The sequence below is a fragment of the Tamandua tetradactyla genome, chromosome 7 (assembly GCF_023851605.1).
Source record: "Tamandua tetradactyla isolate mTamTet1 chromosome 7, mTamTet1.pri, whole genome shotgun sequence".
Classification (NCBI taxonomy): domain Eukaryota; kingdom Metazoa; phylum Chordata; class Mammalia; order Pilosa; family Myrmecophagidae; genus Tamandua; species Tamandua tetradactyla.
Window position 1 is genome coordinate 14,517,024 of NC_135333.1, and position 19,459 is coordinate 14,536,482.

The 19,459-nt window shown below is 38.0% G+C and overlaps 2 protein-coding genes across 18 annotated transcripts in view; one reads left to right on the plus strand and one right to left on the minus strand.

Annotated features, from left to right (window-relative positions):
• The window catches only part of CEP170 (centrosomal protein 170), a 187,161-nt gene extending 181,001 nt beyond the window's left edge, over window positions 1-6,160 (minus strand). For 5 of the 8 annotated variants that reach the window (XM_077168472.1, XM_077168471.1, XM_077168470.1 and 2 more), the window contains exon 1: window positions 5,322-6,159. The gene's annotated coding sequence lies outside the window, so the exon portion shown is untranslated. Of the gene's footprint in view, window positions 1-5,321 lie in introns of all 8 variants that reach the window. The other 3 variants (XM_077168469.1, XM_077168468.1, XM_077168473.1) reach the window with 2 other exon arrangements.
• Window positions 5,183-19,459, plus strand: part of SDCCAG8 (SHH signaling and ciliogenesis regulator SDCCAG8) — a 319,229-nt gene continuing 304,952 nt past the window's right edge. For 6 of the 10 annotated variants that reach the window (XR_013179195.1, XR_013179196.1, XR_013179197.1 and 3 more), the window contains exons 1-3: window positions 5,907-6,517; window positions 17,692-17,844; window positions 18,520-18,605. Coding sequence is in view for 7 of the 10 variants with exons in the window: in XM_077168474.1 (XP_077024589.1) it covers window positions 6,451-6,517; window positions 17,692-17,844; window positions 18,520-18,605 (306 nt within the window). In the remaining 3 variants the exon portion in view is untranslated. Of the gene's footprint in view, window positions 5,883-5,905; window positions 6,518-17,691; window positions 17,845-18,519; window positions 18,606-19,459 lie in introns of those variants that run through there. The other 4 variants (XM_077168476.1, XM_077168480.1, XM_077168475.1 and 1 more) reach the window with 2 other exon arrangements.

Below are 19,459 nucleotides of genomic sequence, written 5' to 3' on the forward strand. Positions count from 1 at the left end.
CAAATCCTTTCCATGAAGAGCACTACTTCTCTTCAAATCTATGGAGCAGCAGCAGCCAAGTTCATCCATCTAGGAAACAGAAGTCTATTTATAAGTAAAATTTGTTCAGGGTTTTAGATGTAGAAGTTTCTGGGGAGAATAAATGTGAATATCCCTGTCAATAAATTAGAACGGAGAGAGATCTAATGAAATTTTTTTCTCAGAGACAGCTTCCAAGAAAAGAGGATATCACCTGATTTCTTAAGAAATGTTAAGGTAATTGATTATAGGTGGTATAGGTGACTGATGACACCTTACCTTGAAATATAGCAATCCTCCATCATTCACTATCCTTTTACTCTTATTTTTTTTCTACAGCACCTATCCCTACTTGACTTTATATAATTGTCCATATCCTCCAAATCCTTTAGTGTTGGAAGATATAATAGTCTTCTCCTTAGTCAAAAAATATATGTGTAAAATAGTTTTCACTATCTTTATATCACCTTTTTTCCCCAGCGTATTTTATTCATGTAGCATTTATTCTATTTATAAATCTGCACTGTTTTGTTCTTGGCTATATCCACTAAATGGCCAGGATGAAGGCATAAGAAGGTTGGCATGTTAAATTTATAAATGTCTAAAAGCAGGAAATGAAGCTAATCTCTTGGAAGACAGAATCTGACTCAAGAAGATCTCAATAATCTATATGGGAGATGAAATTTAATCGGGGGCAAAAGTAAAATGCTGCTTCAAAAACATCATGCATGTACATATACAGAACAGGAGAGGATCTAGCTGAACATAAAAAAAAAAGATTTTAGGTTTCTGTTGACTACATCAGTGATTTCTAGACAAGAAAATTTTCAAAATGCAAAATGAGAACCAACATTAAGACTGCCAAATTTGTATTGGTTAATTAAGAACATTAACACAAAACAAAAACCTAAAACCAATAGTAAAAGAATATTACCACTTACTAACACTATTATGTAATAAAGGAAGACCATTCTAAACATTAGAAAAGTGGAAGTATGGAATCTTAAAATAATCCCTTGAATTGCACAAACATAATTTTAGAAGACATAGTGCTGCTTCTCTTTTTTTTTTTTTGCTCAAAATTGGCAAAGATAATGCTGCTGTTAAAGAATTAACACAATTCTAAATTATAAAAGCTAGTTTATAGCTCAAAATAAGGAAAGGGATAATTTCCCTACACTCTCCTTTCAAACTATAACTGAAGAATTGAAAATGGAAACCAGATCAGAACAAAAAGAAAAGAACTGACAAAAGTGATTGAATTCAGTTGACAGAGATGAGAAAGATAAAGGAAACCATATCATATGAAGTAGTAGGAGTTGTAATGTTTAATTTAGAAAACAGAAAATCTATCATAGATTTTACACATTAAGAAAAACTTTACTTACTCCTGAAGAATGAATTGAAACCAATGGGAAGAAGTTATAGTAAAGCAGATATAGCTCAATTTAAGCAAGCTCTTTCTATTATATTTTTCAAAAGCTAAATGGGCTGTTATCATATGCCATGGAAGTGTCCATGGAGAAACTGAATTCAATGATTTTGTAGTGGGTCTCACATTGTACTACATGACTTCTAAAGTCCCCTCCAATTCTAAAATTTTACAATTCACAAATAAGGGGTTAAATGTTGCCTTTCTAACTTTCTGAAAAAGATGAGTAGAAAGAATTTTGGCTTTAGTCAAAAAGACAATGCTTCAGTTATGGGTTCAAACACTAGAAATGTGTGACATGGAGGCAAAGTTATTCACTAACTCTAAGCCCCAGGATTTTTCAAGTTCGTATGTGTGAAATACCTTCCTTATAAGATGGTCGCACGAATACACACATTTGGTATTTAGTAGGTACTCAACATATGGTTAAGTGTTATTAATGTTTTTTCAATATAATTCATTTTAAATTATTATTGCTATATTTAAATAACAACCTTTGTTCTCTGCTAAGACTCCTGTTTTTTCAAACCTACACCAAGTATTCTTGGGAATATTTTCCACTTCTATGCTTTCTGCAATCCCCATTAGTATTTAGGTAATTTCTGTAAGGTTTTCTTTAACCTTGCTTCTGTAGGCTTCCTTTCTACTTTTGTTGAACATAAAAGTGTGCTTTACCTATAGCACAAATTAACTAAATCATTCATTTTGGCAAAAACAAGTATTCTGTTGCATAATCATTTCAACTGTATGTCCAGTATAATCAACCACACTACTAGGCAGATATTTTCTCTTTCCTTTATATCTTCCTCAATAGCTGACTCATTGCTGCGCAACCCGCAACCCCTCAAGAAATGTTTGAGTAAATAAGTCAAACCCCTTCGCCAAGGTAGTTGATTATCTGAAATCTTGATTATTGAAACAAAGCCTTAAGCTTCTTCTCCATAGGAGTAAACTCATTTCTAGATCAATAATTATTACTCCCGTCAATAAAAGCTACCCACAGAGCACTTTTCAGGTGGTATGTCATTGTTCTTTTGTTATACTCCCAGAATAATTTACAACTGCATAGGTATTTAAGTTGGCAATTAAGTATCATGCTGTCTCTTAGATACTTATTACAAGAGCACACTGCTCAACACTTCAATATTCAGGACAGAGTAGGAAAAATCATTACAAGTTAATTATAATTCTAAGAAGTTATTTTTTAAGAATAGAACTTCGTTGAACAGAAAACATGCTGACATCAAGCCCAGACATAGACAGTACTGCGTATTAAATAAGTCATATCTGATTACTACCAGATGTAACAATGAAACTAGTTTTTCACCAGCAAATAAAAGGAAACAAGAAAATGATACCTGAACAAATAAAACAAACCACAAAACAGATATTTTAAAAACATCTTGATATCTGCATTAATAAGGATGCAGAATGTATGCTAACATTTATAGTGGAAGTTTCATTAAGATGGAAAATATGCAGATGATTTCTTATTTTCACACAAAATTTTGGAGCGCTATGAAATTTACCAGTTAATTATGTTCATAGCCTGATTTAATATTATCCCACATACTGAATTAATTACAGGTTATGTTTCTTTTTTTTAATTTAAGTTGAAATTTTAAAATAGTAATAAAATATTAAAATGCAGTACAAAGTTGAAGGGTAAAAATCATAAGACAACATAACAGCTTTTACAGCAAACCAAATCCAATAAAAAACGCTAATTTTGAAAGGTAGTGTAACATGAATTTTTCTCAAAAGGTGAACTGTAGTCTAAATCGAAAATAGAATTCATTAACTGAAGAAAAATGAACTTGATAAGCTTCTATTATGTGGCAATTTTATTTTTAACAAATTACAGAGTTGGTCATACTACAAAACATTACTGAATACCAAGAAATAATTTAAAATATGGTCACTATTAAGTAGGAGAGAAAAGAATTCCAACGATTCCTATCTTTATGAAAAGCCCACATTAGGGCAGTTTTCCCTATACCAGTAATTTACTTTATAAAATTTCTATTTTAGTAGGATTACCACCTTAACATCACGAGGAAAAGGACAAGATTAATACAACTGAACTATTAATGAACTTTATCCTCACAACTCAAACAGCACACAGAGAAAAGCTTTCCATACTTTTTCACAGGGTAGGAGGACTAGGGGTACAGACCTCAGGAGGAGGCAAATCAGAGCCTTGTAATATTTGGCTCTGCCTTCATTTAGCAGTTTGGCTTGGTTGGAAAAGTCAGGTAAATTTTCAAGTTTCAGTTTCTTCCTCTGACAAAAGTACTTAGACTCTCCAGTTTTAAAACACAAAAATTTCTACAATATCTATGAAGTTAGAAAGAACCAAAAGCATGGTTTCATTTTTTTTTAATATGATGGCAGAAAATTACAAAATGGTTGTATAATTTGCTATTCATTGTGTAATATTTCCAGAGGTGTATTCCTAAATCTTTGAAGCAGACCCAGCTTGGATTATATCAGTGGAGAGATCTAGAAATTGTATTCAGAATATAACTCCTACAATGTCATTTTTCTTCCACTTGCTTCTTTCCTCATCCTACTTCATTCTCTCTTCTGCTTGCTGTAACTACAAATGCCAGCGAGTGCTTACAGTAAACACTGTAAGTGTAAGAATCAGATCATTTAAAAATTTTCAATCATCTGCTTTATCAAATTCCTCCCAATTTAGTTGAGTTTTCATTACAAGAATTAAACTATGAGTAACCACTTCAGAAATTAAAATATACAAGGGTTATTTTTTGTTTTGATTTGATTGCTTTTAGAAAACAAAACGACGTAAAGATCTATTCTAATGCCTTCCCTTAAGAATACGAACGCATTACCCACCCAATGAAAAAACAATTCTGCTGGTTCATTTCCCTGCCACACAAAAGCTTCATTGTCAGGGCCTTCCTAGCCCAGTCTTCATCGTTGTCTAGCAATCTTACACACTGACCACCTTTACAGGGCTTGGTTCCACTAAGCACAGACCCTGTCTTCCAGAAGCTTACAGTCTTCAAATAAATAAATAACACTCTACTGTACACCAGAAACAGATTACGTGACTGAGAATACAAATCCCAAATCTTCCCGCCCTGTTTTAGGCAACTGGTAATCTTTTTTTTTTCCTTTGCATAAAATGAAGAAAACCATACCAGAGGCCTACATTCGAATGTTAGGACAATGAAGGCGACAGGAAGCCCCTCTCTCCGCCCCAGGGTTTACCACGGGGCCAGAACCTACGCGGAGTGCAGTCGCCTGCCAGGGTGCGTGACACCACGTCTTCCATGCCCGTCAACCGCGTCCAACCTCGCACCACCTCCCCCAGTCGCCTCACTCCCCAAAACCAATAAAAAGGATCGGCACTGTTAGCCGCTCAGATGAGGGGCGCGGGCTGGGAAAAACCCCTTCTCCGGAGGCAGCGTGGCCATTCCCTCCGATCCTCCTCCGCTCGCGCCCCTCGCACACTGCTAAGGCGGCGGGGGGGTGTGTGGGGGGAAGGTTGCACAAAGCCCGAGAGGGAGCTGAAAACGATTCTATACATCTAGGGAAAGAGTCAGAGGAAAAGAGGCTGGGCAAGGCCAGGTTGGCTACTGGACTGGAGGGACAGGAGATGGGGAACCACGCGAGCTCGGGTGGGGGATGGGACGGGCGGCCCCGCCGAGCCCCAGGGTGGGGGTGGCGGCGGCGGCGGCCGCGGCGCCGCGCGGAGATTCCGGGAAGCGACCCCCTCGCTTCCCGGCCTCGCAACCCGAGTCCCCGCCGCAAACCCAAGGCTCTCCAGGAAAAGGATGTGTAAAAGCAGCGGCAGTAGCTGTACCAGCAACGCCTAACCCAAGCAGCCGACAGCATCACTTACCCCTCACCGCTGGGAGAGGGACCGGACGGGGGAGGCGGGGCGCGTCGCGTCCCGTGAGTCTCTAAGCACGCCGTCCTCCCCCCACCCCCTCGTCGTCGTCGTCGTCGTCGTCGCTGTCGTCGTCGATGCTGCCGCTGCAGTTTAACTCCGGGCCCCTCAGCTCCTCTGGGCAATAACGTTATTCTACACACGCCTCACACATAGCGGTAACGGCAAAGAGCGGCAGCCTAGTGCGCAGGCGCCACGGGAAAGGGCGCAGGGCCGGGCCCTGTTCCCTCCGCCTGCTCTGGCCCAACAGTTTAGTTCTGCGCAAGCGCGAAAATGAGACAATGAAAAGGCGTTGAACTGAGGGTCTCACCCACACGCTTTTGCTGCTGCCCACTGCGCAGGCGTGGTATAAAGAGCGGCTTGAACAATAAAGAGGACCCTATCAGTAGCTTGGACCGCAACCAACAAGGACTACAGCTCCCTGCGGGCAGTGCGCCAACTCCAAGAGGAGGCCGGGTCGCTGGGCATGCTAGGATTTGTAGTATCGGCCGCCTTCACAACATAGGCTGGTCGGTAGGTCTAGAGTTTCTTTTCCTTAAGAATTTATGTGGTCGTTATTACAACGTTGCGGTCAAAACAGAATCCCGAGCTTTTCACTTGCGTACTGAGAAGCCTCAGGGGTCAACTGCATAGTATAACATTTCGAACAGTCGAGGCCTTCAGGGGGCTCTTTCCGTCAGTTAAGTGGTCCAAGCAGCGGAAGGATGAGATGAAAGCGGGACTAAACCAGGCTGGGCAGGAGGAAACGGGCGGAGCCTCTGAGGTGTCTCTTGGCAACGGACTATTGCAGCCAAACTGCCGAAGTTTGAGCTCCGAGCGCGGTGCCCTCTGGGAATTGTAGTGTCTGTGGAGGAGCTCTCAGGTGCCTCGAAGTTTCAGGTCGAGAGCCTGGGGACTGCAACTCCCGAAGTCCACCGTAAGGGCCATTGGGTGGGAAGAGCCTCCAGGAGCTCCATACTGGGTTCCACGCTCCACAGTGACAGCCGCGGCAGGAAGAGGGCGGGTGCTCTCTAGGCGCTAGGCCTGTTGTTCTCTGGACACTTCCCCACGTAGTTCCCATCTCTGGGCCTTCGGTCCGTGCATGGCCGTGTCCCCGGGGAACTCTGCCCTGGAGGAGATTTTGGGGCACTATCAACGGAGTCTCCGGGGTGAGTTGCTCCGAATCTCTGCTCCTAGCCCCTTGGTACCCAGGGCCTCGTGGATGACCAGGTGCGTTTTTCCTAACACCTCTGTTCGGCCCCAGCCAGGCTGCAGAAGAAGAAGATGGATGTTGCCGTGATCCTTGAGGAAGGATGAAAGAGTTTTGTTTTGTTTTTACATTTAAGCAGCGTTGTTTCCTTGATTCCCGTTAGTAACCTCAACAAACTGCCTGATCTTGAGTTGACCATTTTTCTTAACCAATGCCCACAGAAACTGTTGGAAAGTTTTATGCCACTCTTGCCCAATTCTCATACTTTGCTTTTTAATCCTGTGCTTTCCTGATTCACATTTTTTACACATTCAAATTCCGATATAGTGGACTGAAAGTGATTTATTTGCCGGGATGGAGTGGGGAAACACATAATTGTTTTAATCACAGAACCTTCTATTTAGTTGTCTAGGTTTTTGAAGAACACGAGTGCATTTAAAACTTGCAACAACCTACTGATTACCCCTATTTTACACTTGGGAAATCGAGATTCAGGTTTTATATGCAAAAGGCCACACGGGTGATTAGTAGCAGAACCAGATATTGAATACGTGTGAATCTGCTTTCAAAACCTACATTAATAAGTGTATTAATCCTATCACAGTTACTATAACTGAAACTTTATTCACTTGTTAGGTCAATATCTTGTTAGTGAGTATCTATGGAAGTGATGGTTGTATTTGTGTCAGATGGTTCTGTCATCTTGTACAACTTACATAAACTCTAGAAAACTCAGTTGTGTAATTTTGACATAGAAGTTAGAGTACTGTATACAGGGTCATTGTAAGGAGCAAATGAAACCCACGTCAAAAAGTCCTTTTTAACATTTTTCTTTTTATCATAACCCATAGTAAGAAATATATTTCATATGGAATATATGCATAAATAACTAGAACAATAGCTCACTGAAGAAAAATTATTCTACTACATATAATCACCCTATTTTCTGTTGTTCATTTTTGTAGTTCTCTATGTCGTGAACCACAGTTTGCTGAAAGCTAATTGAAAGCATTAAGAACATTAACTCAATTATGCAGCAAATACTAATTCAGTGCCTACTATGTGTTAGGTGTGCTAGGTGCTGGAGATTTAATAAGGAACAACACAAGCAAGGACAATGTTCCTATGTAGTTTCTAGATCAGTGAAAGAGAAAGGCAATAAGTAAAATACTTACACATTACTATGATGGGATCAACGTGGTACATAAGAAGCATTCATTAAATGTCAGCTGCTGTTTATACTTTGTATTGGCAACAAAGTAAAGATTTTTTTAGGAGATTGGAATGATTATCTTCTACTGACTCTAGACTTTTTAAGGGTTATTTGCTCTTTATATCTGTCAACAGTTTTACAACTGTCAACTTTCTTAATATTCAAACTACGGAAGTAAAAGAATTCATCTTAATGAATACCTTCACTACTGATATTTCAAGAGGTATTAGATACAGAAATAAACCACTTAAAACTTTTCATTTGAAAGCAGGAAAAATACTGTTTGTAATGATAATATGTGTGGTTTTTGTTTAATTTTTGAGGCTGCTGAAAATTTTTGTTCTCCATTATAAGTTTCTCCCTTTGAACCTTAATGTCAGCTTTGGAAACAATTTAATATTAGGCATTTTGATATGGTAAAGGGGTTAATTATAAGCTAATGTTGTATTAATGTGTTTAATACCAGTGATACTGCTTACAGAATAGTTTTCATTCACAGAGAATAAATTTTAAAGTCATTGGGCGGGCCACGGTGGCTCAGCAGGCAGGAATGCTTGCCTGTGATGCCAGAGGACCCGGGTTCGATTCCCGGTGCCTGTCCATGTTAAAAAAAAAAAAAAATTTAAAGTCATTTAATTTAGTGTGATAACTATGATAAGGTATTGAAAAATTTTAATTAAGGTCAAACATAAAAAAGAGAGTAAAGTTAAAGCATTTTTGAAATGTTTTGAGCATAGTTTCAACAACGAGTCAAAAGTGGAACCTGATACTTTTTGTGGGTTTTCCGGTCTTATTTTATTATTTCGTTGCTTTTTAATGTATGTTAGCTTATATAAAAACTTTGAGAGAGTGACAAAATAGAACTAATACTGAACTTAAGCACAATCAGAAGTTCTTCACTTCACAAATATGAATCAATACTTTAGAATAGATTAATTCCCTTTAAAGTAGAAATTTGTATCCCTGAATTAACAAAGTGTGGTAGAGTTATTGTATATGAATTATTTTAGTGCTTATGCCTAATAATTTGAGAACTGTATCCATCTAGATCAGATTAAATGCAATTTAAAGTTATTTGGTCTTGATTTTTATTTTCCTTTTTGTTGATTCATTTGGATTTTGTATATCCACCATTACTCCCTGAAGATACTTTGCCTAGTTCATGCTTAAAGGAAGAGTAATAAACATTCTTGGTCTTTCGTCACAAATTATTCCTCTGGTTACAAAGAACTGTAACATGTAAGCATTACTAATACCTATTTATTTATATTCACCCAGGAAGTTGCCATATAAAAATTCAAAATACTTTCACAGTTTTAAGTGATTGTCCCTCCATTTTCTAATTTCCTCATTTCTTTACTTTAAAAAATTTTGATTCTGCTATAGTAAATTAAGAATTTAAAGCTCTGATGTGAAAAACAAAGTTCACTTTCTTGCTTTAAAACTTGGAGTGGAATTTTTGCCTCTCTTCCACTCTGATGATCTTGGAGCAGCCACAAAAATAGTATGCTCAGCTCTAGACCCTACAGTCACCTCTCATCCTTTCTCTACACTTCACTTTTCAGATATATTCATTGTATTTTGTGCTCTCAAAAGATATCTCCTGCTTTGGGTTGCCTATGCACCATCTGCAAGAAATTGGAGAGGCATAATGATGCTTCTTTAAAATAAGAATTATGGCAGAAACACTGGAAGACGTGATTGCCCCACAGATCTGCAATATTATTCCTACATAGTAGGTAATCTGAAAGTTTCCAGTGTGGTCAAAAGTGGGCATATCGGGGTACAAGGATAGTTCAGTGGTAGAATTCTCGCCTGCCAACTGCGAGACCATGGTTCCATTCCCAGTTCATGCACTTCCCAGGAAACAAACAAGCAAAACAAACAAACAAACAAAAATTCAATATAAAAAATCAGTATATGGTGCTGCAATAATGGGAGCATACAAAAAAAACCCCATAAACATGACTCACCTCTTCACCTAGTTTCTAGTCACCTTTGGTTTGGTAGACATAAAGAAAAATGAAACTACTTGCAATATGAAAGGACCACATACTTTTTTTATATATACATTTTTTAAGTTGAGACTCTCTTTTCTTTCAACATTTTGGTGACTAGATTGACTTTGTGGGAAGAGCATGTTTAGAGTTAGGATGGGGGAGGGGGTGTGGGAGAGAATGTGGAACTAAGCCACATAAGCCTTTCTGTTGCTTTGCTGATAACCATCTGTGTGTTCATAGGCAAGGTCTTGGATTTGTATTTCCTTAAATGTGGAGATATGATATTAGATAGAAGGAGAGAACTTGCTAGTTCAAATTTGGACTAAATGTGGGAATTAATGCTTTAGGAGCCAAGCAGAAGATAAAGTGTATGTTGGAATCAGTGGAAGACAGTGGGAAATGGTGAGGCTTCTGTCTAAACTGGGAGTGTATGCTTTTCCCAAAAATATTCCAGTTTCTTTCTTTTTCCTTCCTTCTTCCATCCTTGCCTTTTTTCTCTTCTCCTCTCCCTTCTATGCTCTACTGGCCAAACAAAACACATCTGAATGCTAGGTTCAGCCTTGTGCACCACTCTCTGACACCTGGATCGCTAATGTCGCTTCCATCAACACTAGGTTGAGCCATGTGGATGATAAAGGCTGTGTTTCTACCTTATGAAAATGTGATTAAAGTGTCAAACTAGGTACATGGAAAGTGGGGGGGGGGGTGAATATGGGAAGAAAATATGTAATTTAGGAGATGATGCTTTGTAAGTCAATATAGTTTGAGAAAATGAAGGATGATATTGATGTTCTACATTTTACTTGTATACGATTGGCATATATCTCTAGATCCTGCAAAGTGTTTTTCTCCAAACAGGATAGTGCTAACATCTGTAGAAGGGCTGTGTTACTCTTACTAGCCAATAATGATATCATCCGGACCTTTGGCACACTTAAGAAAATGTGTGCAGCTTAAGTAAGAGTTTGTCTTTTCCTCAGCTTTACTTATAAAACTTAAATTTCTTCCTCCTCCTCCTCCCTGTCTCTCCCTCCTTCTCCTTGTCGCCCCCCCCATCTCCCACCTCCTCTCTGTCTTTACCCACCCCCTTCTCTTCCTTCTTTGCTTTTCTCAAAGGCTTTCTGAATATATTTGGTTTTTTTTTTTTTTTTTTTTAAAGGAAAGACAGAGAGAAGGAAGGAAGGAAGAAAGGGAAACATCTTTTAAACATTTTCTTGTTTTATTGTATTCTGTTTCTCCGTTTTTGTTACATGGGCTGGGGCCGGGAATCGAACCGAGGTCCTCCGGCATAGCAGGCAAGCACTTTGCCCGCTGAGCCACCGCGGCCCGCCCCTATATTTGGTATTTTTAATATACATAGTACGTATATGTATGTATATGGGTGTATGTATGTTTATAAGTACACATACACACACAAACACACACACACACACACACTCGCACGCACTCTTTCTGTTGCTATATACATATCTATATATTCTCCACAGCTAGCATTTGTTTTACTATCGGCCTCGCTGAGACCAGATGATCAACAATGTAAAAAGGACGCTGGAAGCATTTGCTAGGAAATGAGAAAATCATTTTTGTTTTTCAGTGCAGATTGTTCCACAACACTTCTCTTTTCTAAATATTAAAGAAATGGAACTTTTAGTTGTCTTTCATTCAAGAATGGTAATGCAAATATAATTTGTAAACATCTGATTTTTTTGCTGATAAAATTTAAAAAATATATATTTTAAAATATATAATTTTAAAATATATAATATATATAATTTAAAATATATATATTTTAAATATGTATATATATTAATGTGGCTTTTCTCAGAAGTGTAAGCTTTTATAATAGTTTCTTTTACTAGAATAACAAAAAGCCAGTCTGAATTCCAAATATCCTTTCCTATTACTAATGAGGTAAATTAGGCAAAAGACAGGATTTAGTATCCAGGAAAGGGTGTTTCACAAAACTATGGTTCAGTTTTATGAAATTGTAAGAGCATTGTCACTTTTCCTTGGATATAAAAAGAGATAGATTAAGTTGATATCAAGCTATTGAATTAATGATCTAATTGGAAGTTTAAGACATTCTCTGATCACTTCATGGTTCTGTTCTAAGGTTTTCACCTTTTAACTTAAAGATACTCCTCTTGGGGTCAAAGGATAGAGAAGATGGCTTGAAATGTGCTTGCACAATTGCCAAAGCAACCTTGATTTGGGGATAGCTTCATCAAAGCCCACTGCAATATTTAAAGGAGTGATTAGCTAAGGTAGCTTTGAAAACAGGCCTTCAGGTAAATAGTCTGTCATGTGTTAGGCTTTGAAACAAAAGAAGGTAAATATTATTTCTGAACTTTTATTACAATGGATATAGAACACTTTCCTAACAACTGGATCAGAAGTTCCCCATCTTGGTGGGTTTGATGGGACATCTCCACAGGACTGAACACTAACTACTGTGTTTTTATTGATTTACACTAGTGATTCTCAACCAGGGGTGGTTTTGGTAATGCCTAAAAACGTTTTTTGGTTGTACACATCCAGGGATTGAGTAGGTGGATGCCACTGGCATCTAGTGGGCGGAGGCCAGGGATGCTGCTAAACATGCACTGGATAGCACCTCAACACAAAAAATGTTCAGATCTAAAATGTCAGTAGTGCCAAGGGTGAAAAATCCTGATCCTGAAGTAGTAAAGCTCTTCTCAGGCCTCACTTACACAAATCATATTTGAGTGTAATTACAATTAAGGACACAGATTATATTGGCTAGTAATTTTGCCTACATTCTCCCAACAGCCTGGCTAGGATTACTTCTTTATCAGTGGGAAGTGACAGGTGCATAAGTTTTCTCAGTTGCTGCCAAAGAAATACCAGATGTATCCTTCATTATACATATAGCCAATCTTCTTAACTTGTTGATATCCATATATCATTAATGATCTTCCAGGGATTGTTTTCTAAAGACATTTACATTCTTGTTCAGATTATCTTTTACTCCTGGGAAAACCCTTTAGCATATTTTCGGCTGAGTCTTATGATAGTATTTTCTTTGAGATTTTTTTTAGTTTCTGCACAGTACTTTTAATCTCTTTTACCCATTATAATTTCTATTTACAAAGCTGCATTTGGATGGCCTTCGATTATGCTGTTTTATCTTGGCTACACTACCTGCCAGTCTGCTAGTGAGCAGTGACAGCAATGTTCTGAAGTAGGCAGTGGCCCAGTCAATGGTGGACAGACATATGTATCTCTTATCTCTCTCAGGCTTCATTTTTCTGCTTTCATCTCTAGTCTAAGCTTGTGTGAGGAGTTGCAGTTCATTGCATATCTCAGGCTAAGGAGTTTTGGTTCATTGTGTGCTTTCTCAGAGGCAGCTGGTGCTTCGTAGGGTATGTTTCCCCTTCCTGTCACTAGGGGAATTATCTTTCCCATCCCTCAATAGAGATGGGGTATGTAGAAATTAGTAACTCATAGTACATATATAAATGGTGATCCTTTCTAGAGTGAGACATATCTGTGTTTTGTTCAAAAACATCTTGATAAAGGTAAACCCATCGATGAGCTAAGAGTTGACACACAGAGAAACTGCATTAGAAAAATAAATAATACAGATTTAAATTAGTTGGTATGCAGCACCCAATAATCTTTTCCAGTGCTTGTTATACTGATAGGAGTTTGGAAAATGGACTTGCAGAAATATCATTTATTTACATTTATGCTCATATGATTCTGTAGGGCTCAGAGGTCCTGTTTGTGTTTGTATTCATAATTAAATTTATATTCAGCCTAGGGTGGCTGAAATAAGTGGCGTAGGGGAGAAGAAATTGGGATGCATTGTGAAATACCCTCAATGTCCTCTTAGGAGATCAGAGGAAATGAGTTTTATTTCTACCTATTGGTTGTAGGCAGAAAAACTGTGTTCCATTAGCATGGGATAGAAAATGATAACTGGAACTCCGTCTAATTTGCTTTCTTTAAATGTAAGCAGCAGATGACTACATCTGGGGAGTAGTGTTCTTAGTAAGGATTATGGGCCCATCAATTACAGTGGCTCCAGATCAAAAGCAGTGGAATTTCATCTGTCTTGAATCTCCTGAGACTTATTTTTCCTCAGGATTAACTCTGTGGGTCTGTTATAGCATGTAATTATGTTGCTTTGTATATATTTGAAAAGCAGTTAGCATGTTTTGAAATGTAGTACTGAAATGACTTAAAAATATTTTTTACTTCTTTAGTTTTAGTTTTAAGATATAGTTCTTGTAAATTTCTTCTGTTTCTGACTCTAGTCACTGAAGACTGGTGAAAAGAAAAACAAAACCTAAATAAGTCCTTGTGGAACACTTCTTTTATTATTTCCTTCTGTTTGGGATAGTTGTTCAATTCAACATCTCAGTATTTATATAAACCATTTTCATTGTGCAATTTAACATGTAGTCTTAAAATGTTGTAAATTCTAAAAGATTAAACAAGAATATAGAAAAGGAATTAAAAGGATTCATTAAGCCTTACTATAATTATAATCTGATGAAAGAACTCTACCCTTGAAGATTTTCAACTATGCTTTTTTTTTCAGGTTTCCTTTCCTTTTCCCAATATAGCTTATTAACTTTTAGTCAGATTACATATAAATAAATACTTTTCCTTTATCTTAGATATGAAGTCATTTGACAGCTCCGTAGAACACACTTTAATGCTAGTCAAACCCTTTGTTTCCTTTCTAATGGATGCAATAAAGATAAGGGCTTTAATTATTGCTGTAAGTGCATAAATCTGAAGCACCATGAACTAAATTGCTTCTCATTTAACACTTTGATTTTCCTTTCCATTAACAAGTCTCTTTAGGAAATACTAAGTTATTGGAAAACTATTGCTGCTATTTATTTTGCTAAAAACAGGATTATCTAGATTCTTAAAAAAAATTCTAATGAGTTAGAGAAGGGCAGAATTGGTTAGTTGTCAGCACCAAATTTGTGTCAGAAAAAGATCTGTGTGGAATTAGTACTGGTGTAGAGAAAAATGTAGTGACAAGTTCAATAGTTCTCTTGTGTACTTGATTAATAGTTTCCTTGTTAAACCCTGACCTTACAGATCTGTCCTCTTCAGTTTAATCAAGGTAGAAAAGAGTTGCCGTAAGTGAAGAAACCATAGTATATATTTTGAAACATAGGGTCTGTTTTTTGTATTAAATAATATTTTGTGATTTTTGTTCCAAGCTTTGAAATTAATGAGCTTGGAGAAAATGGAATCAATTTTTCATAGTCCTATAGAATGTATCTTTATAAATATGTTTTTCTACAGGATTGGTGACTAAACCTCTGTGTTTTTATAGCTTTCTAAGGGTTTCTATATGTAGCAGGGAACAGGTGGTTTTTCTCTTCACGATACAAGAAGAAATAGGCTCGATTTTTAAAGGACCTCAGAGTAAGAACTTCATGTCCATCATTGTAATGAGTTACCCTTACTGTTCTAGTTTGCTAGCTGCTGGAATGCAACACATCAGAGACGGATTGGCTGTTAATAAGAGGAAATTTATTCATTAGTTCTTCAGAGGAAAGGCAGCTAACTTTCAACTGAGGTTCTTTCTTACATGAGAAGGCACAGGGTGATCTCTGCTGGCCTTCTCTCCAGGCCTCTCACAACTTTCCCTGGGGTGATTCCTTTCTGCATCTCCAAAGACCTGGGCTGAGCTGCGAGGGCTGAGATGAGGTATGCTGAACTGCTTGGGCTGTGCCTACGTTGAGCTCTCTCATTTAAGCACAGCCAATTAAATCAAACATCATTCATTGCAGCAGGCACGCCTCCTAGCCGACTGCAGATATAATAAGCAACAGATAGGTTCATGTACCATTGGCTCATGTCCACAGCAACAGAACTAGGCACCTTCACCTAGCCAAGTTGACAACTGAATCTAACTACCACACTTACTAAGGGAAAGTACCATCTCCTCTGAAGATCTTAAAGAATAGTTTAGAAGGGTTCCATTTGAAATAGTTTAGGTAGTAGCAGTACATGTATTTGCATGGAAATTTATCTTTCTCAAATATAAATTTCTATGTTACATATAGGTATATGTTTGGTAAATGAGTTGATGAATTGAAAAGTTACTTTCAAGTGCAGATGTCAAAATTTGAGAATGGTCAAAAAAATTTGGCTTCGTGCTTTAATATACAAAGCATATTTTTGTTATAGGTATTGCTTACTGATTAGGAACTGGTTAATTTAATCATAAAAATTAGCAGAAACAATTAGAAATTTAAACCTGAAAAAGTAACTGGTCTTTAATTATGAAAATGCCAATTGTCTTATTCTTTGGTTGTTATACACATGAAAATATCCATAAGTAGGGCAAGATTATTAGTAATACCATCATTAGTGTCATTTGTGTAGTTCTGAATGTAAGTAAGAATTGGACCCTTTGCTGACATTCTTTTTGTGTTAAATAATTTTTTCTCTTATCTATTGTTGTGTAGCAAACCACCCCAAAGCTTAGTAACTGAAGACAACAACTACAATTTTATTGTCTCTCAAAGATCTGTGGTTGACTGGACTTAGCTGGTCCCTTTCATGCAGTTGCTGTTAAATGGCTTTGGAGTCATCTGAGCTGCTGGGGGTACTGAGCCTGGTTTCCTTTTTCCCTGTAGTCTCAGGGCCTGTGGTAGTTAGGGTCAAGTGTCAACTTGGCTAGGTGAAGGTGCCTAGTTCTATTGCTGTGGACATGAGCCAATGGCATATGAACCTCATCTGTTGCTGATTAGATCTGTAGTCGGCTAGGAGGCGTGCCTGCTGCAGTGAATGATGTTTGATTTAACTGGCTGGTGCTTAGATGAGAGAGCTCAACATACCTCATCTCAGCCCTCGCAGCTCAGCCCAGGCCTTTGGAGATGTAGAAAGGAATCACCTCAGGGAAAGTTGCTGGAACCCAGAGGCCTGGAGAGAAAGCCAGCAGAGATTGCCCTGTGCCTTCCCATGTAAGAAAGAACCTCAGTTGAAAGTTAGCTGCCTTTGCTCTGAAGAACTAAATATTTTAATGAAATACATCCACTTTTATTAAAAGCCAATCCATTTCTGGTGTGTTGTATTCTGGCAGCTTTCGCAGACTGAAACAGATCCTTTCCTTACCTGGGGCCTTTTCTCATGGTCTCCTCAGCAGGGTATCTAGATTGCTAACATGGTGGTTTAGGGCTCCCAAAAACAAGCATTCGAAGAAGGAGGAAGCAGAAGCTGCTAGTTTAAAGGTGAGGCTTGTATCTGGCATGATATAACTTGTATATTCTTTTGGTTATGTAAATGACAGGATAGCCCAGTGTCAATGTGGGAGCGGACTGCATTAATTTCTGCAATCTGGGAGGCCAAGTTTCTTGGGAGCCATTTTTAAAGACAAGCTTCCTCAGTAATATGGCTTAAAATGCTTCATTTTAGAAATTTATATTATGTATTTGCTAATTAATTTAAGCTTCAATTCTAGGGTTAGTGAGTTGCAATAACCAAGAATCCATACACGGGATTTCCAACAGTTTCTAATGATTTACCACAGGGTTGCAACTGGAAGCACTTCATCTATTCAAATCTTAGTAAAAATTGGGACAGGTAGTTAGATGTCTCCAGGTGAGGTAGATACTCCCCCTTGCAGCTTATTGTTAACTGGTACTCGGGAGCAGTCTCTCTTGCTGGTGGTGCTGTATATAGTAAATATCAGCCACTAAGGTGACAGGACTCTTAAAGATAGTCAAATCTAACCTCTAACCTGTGAACTTTATCTCATCTCACTTCCTCTGGTATGTTCCTCTGCAAGCTAGATACAGATCTCTGCATTTTTCCAGAAAATGCCTAAAATAATTGCTTCTTTAGAAACTGCATTCTCAAGCAAGCATACATGTGATCCAGCCAAATTTCATTGGCCCTGACTTCCTCATGTTTGTGTTGTAGAACGGGCCAATAGAAGCATTCACCAACTGAAATGTGCCCTGAGAGAAGGTGATGGCACAGTTGAAGAAGGTGCACTGGATTCTTCTTTTAGTGCCAGTGTGAGAAATGAGGACAAAGAGACTGCGTGGCATAAACTTCAGCACAGCCATGCTGGTGAGTGTTTGTGAAGATCAGTCATGGCTGGAATGGCAAAAAGTGAATTTGTTACATAGAGTCAGCTTCCATTCTAGTGCTAGGATTTTAATTCTGAAACACTAACCAGACAGTATAATTTCCTCATTTGAATTTTTTCCTTTGACCTTCCAATACCTATAAGCTAAAGGTCAAAATCCTTAGTTTGACACAGCAATATATTCCTCAGAGGGCTCCAACTTACCTTTCCAGTCTCATTTTTCTATCCTCCTAGACATCCACTCCATATGGCTATCTTCAAGTCATAACAACCTTCTTGGCCATCTTTTTATGCTTTTGCATGTACTGTGCTTTTTACCTAGAAATAGTCTCAACCCTTTCTACTTGGTGAACTACTTGTCCTCTGAAAACAGGCCCAATTAGATGCCTCATCTTATAGCACTATGTAGTGCTGTAGCACCAAACATAAACTTATATTATTTTGTATCTATAGTGTATCTTTCTTGCTCACTGGATTCTTAGCTCTAAATTGGTAGAGATTTTCTCATGTTTATCTTTGTATCCCCAGTGTACAGCACAGTTCTTGATAAGTAACATGTTTAAATAATATCTGTTGGATGGATGGAGGGACAGTTGGGTGGTGACAAACTGTGACTTTTGAGTAAGGTTAATGAGCCCATTGCTTTTGCTCCATAGTTAATCAGCTGAAAGCTTTGTTATGGCAACAAGCAAGTAAGGAAAATGAGGTATCTCCATCAAGAAGACAAAAAATGTCCCCTTTGGTAAGTATGAACTTTTACAACTTGACAAAAGTGTTTTTCTTTTTGTGGGGTGGGTGGGGGTAGGTCCATGTTCCAGGAATGGAACCCAAGTCTCCTGCATGGAAAGCAAGCATTCTACCACTGAACCACCTGTGCACCCAAGTCTTATGTGTCTAGCTGGGTTTTAGTACAGTATTATTTTAGCAGTACATGTTGAGGAATAATTCTTCAGGAGGACATACTATTAGAATAAAGCATTAAAATAAATCCTCTCCATCCTAATTATTTGCACTAAAGAAAAGACTCCATAACAGAGGGAATTGTGATAGTTTAAATTTATTATTCATTTGAAAAGTGTGAGTGAGAAAACAGTTTGGAGAATTTGCTTTGTAACTGTTAGCAAGTATTAAAAGAAAACAGTGTATGGAAAAGATATTTTATTTTTAGAGGCTCATGTCTATATTTGGCTCATGTCTATATTTGATAATTTTTATAACTTAATTATTTTTCTAGCCTTCCTTTGTAATACTCTTTTATTTTGAATATCAGAACTGAAATTTGTAGTGTTATTCTACATTTAAAAATAAGCATTACAAGGACTTCCGGAAAGATGACTGAATAGAATAGCTCAAGATTAGCCCTGTTCCATGGAAAAATTAGAGAAGGGACAGGAGGGTGACTGAGGCAGTAATTTGCAAGTGTGGCTGGCCTGGGAGAGCCTTCTTCACCACATATAGGGCAGCCTTGGTTGCAGAGGTCAAAGAACTGAGAAGCAGGAAGCAGGAGCCTGGCACAGAGGTGCAGAGTCCACGGGAGTGCACGGGTGGGAGCTGGGGACTAGGAAGTAAGTCAAACCACATTCCTTGGGTGCACTG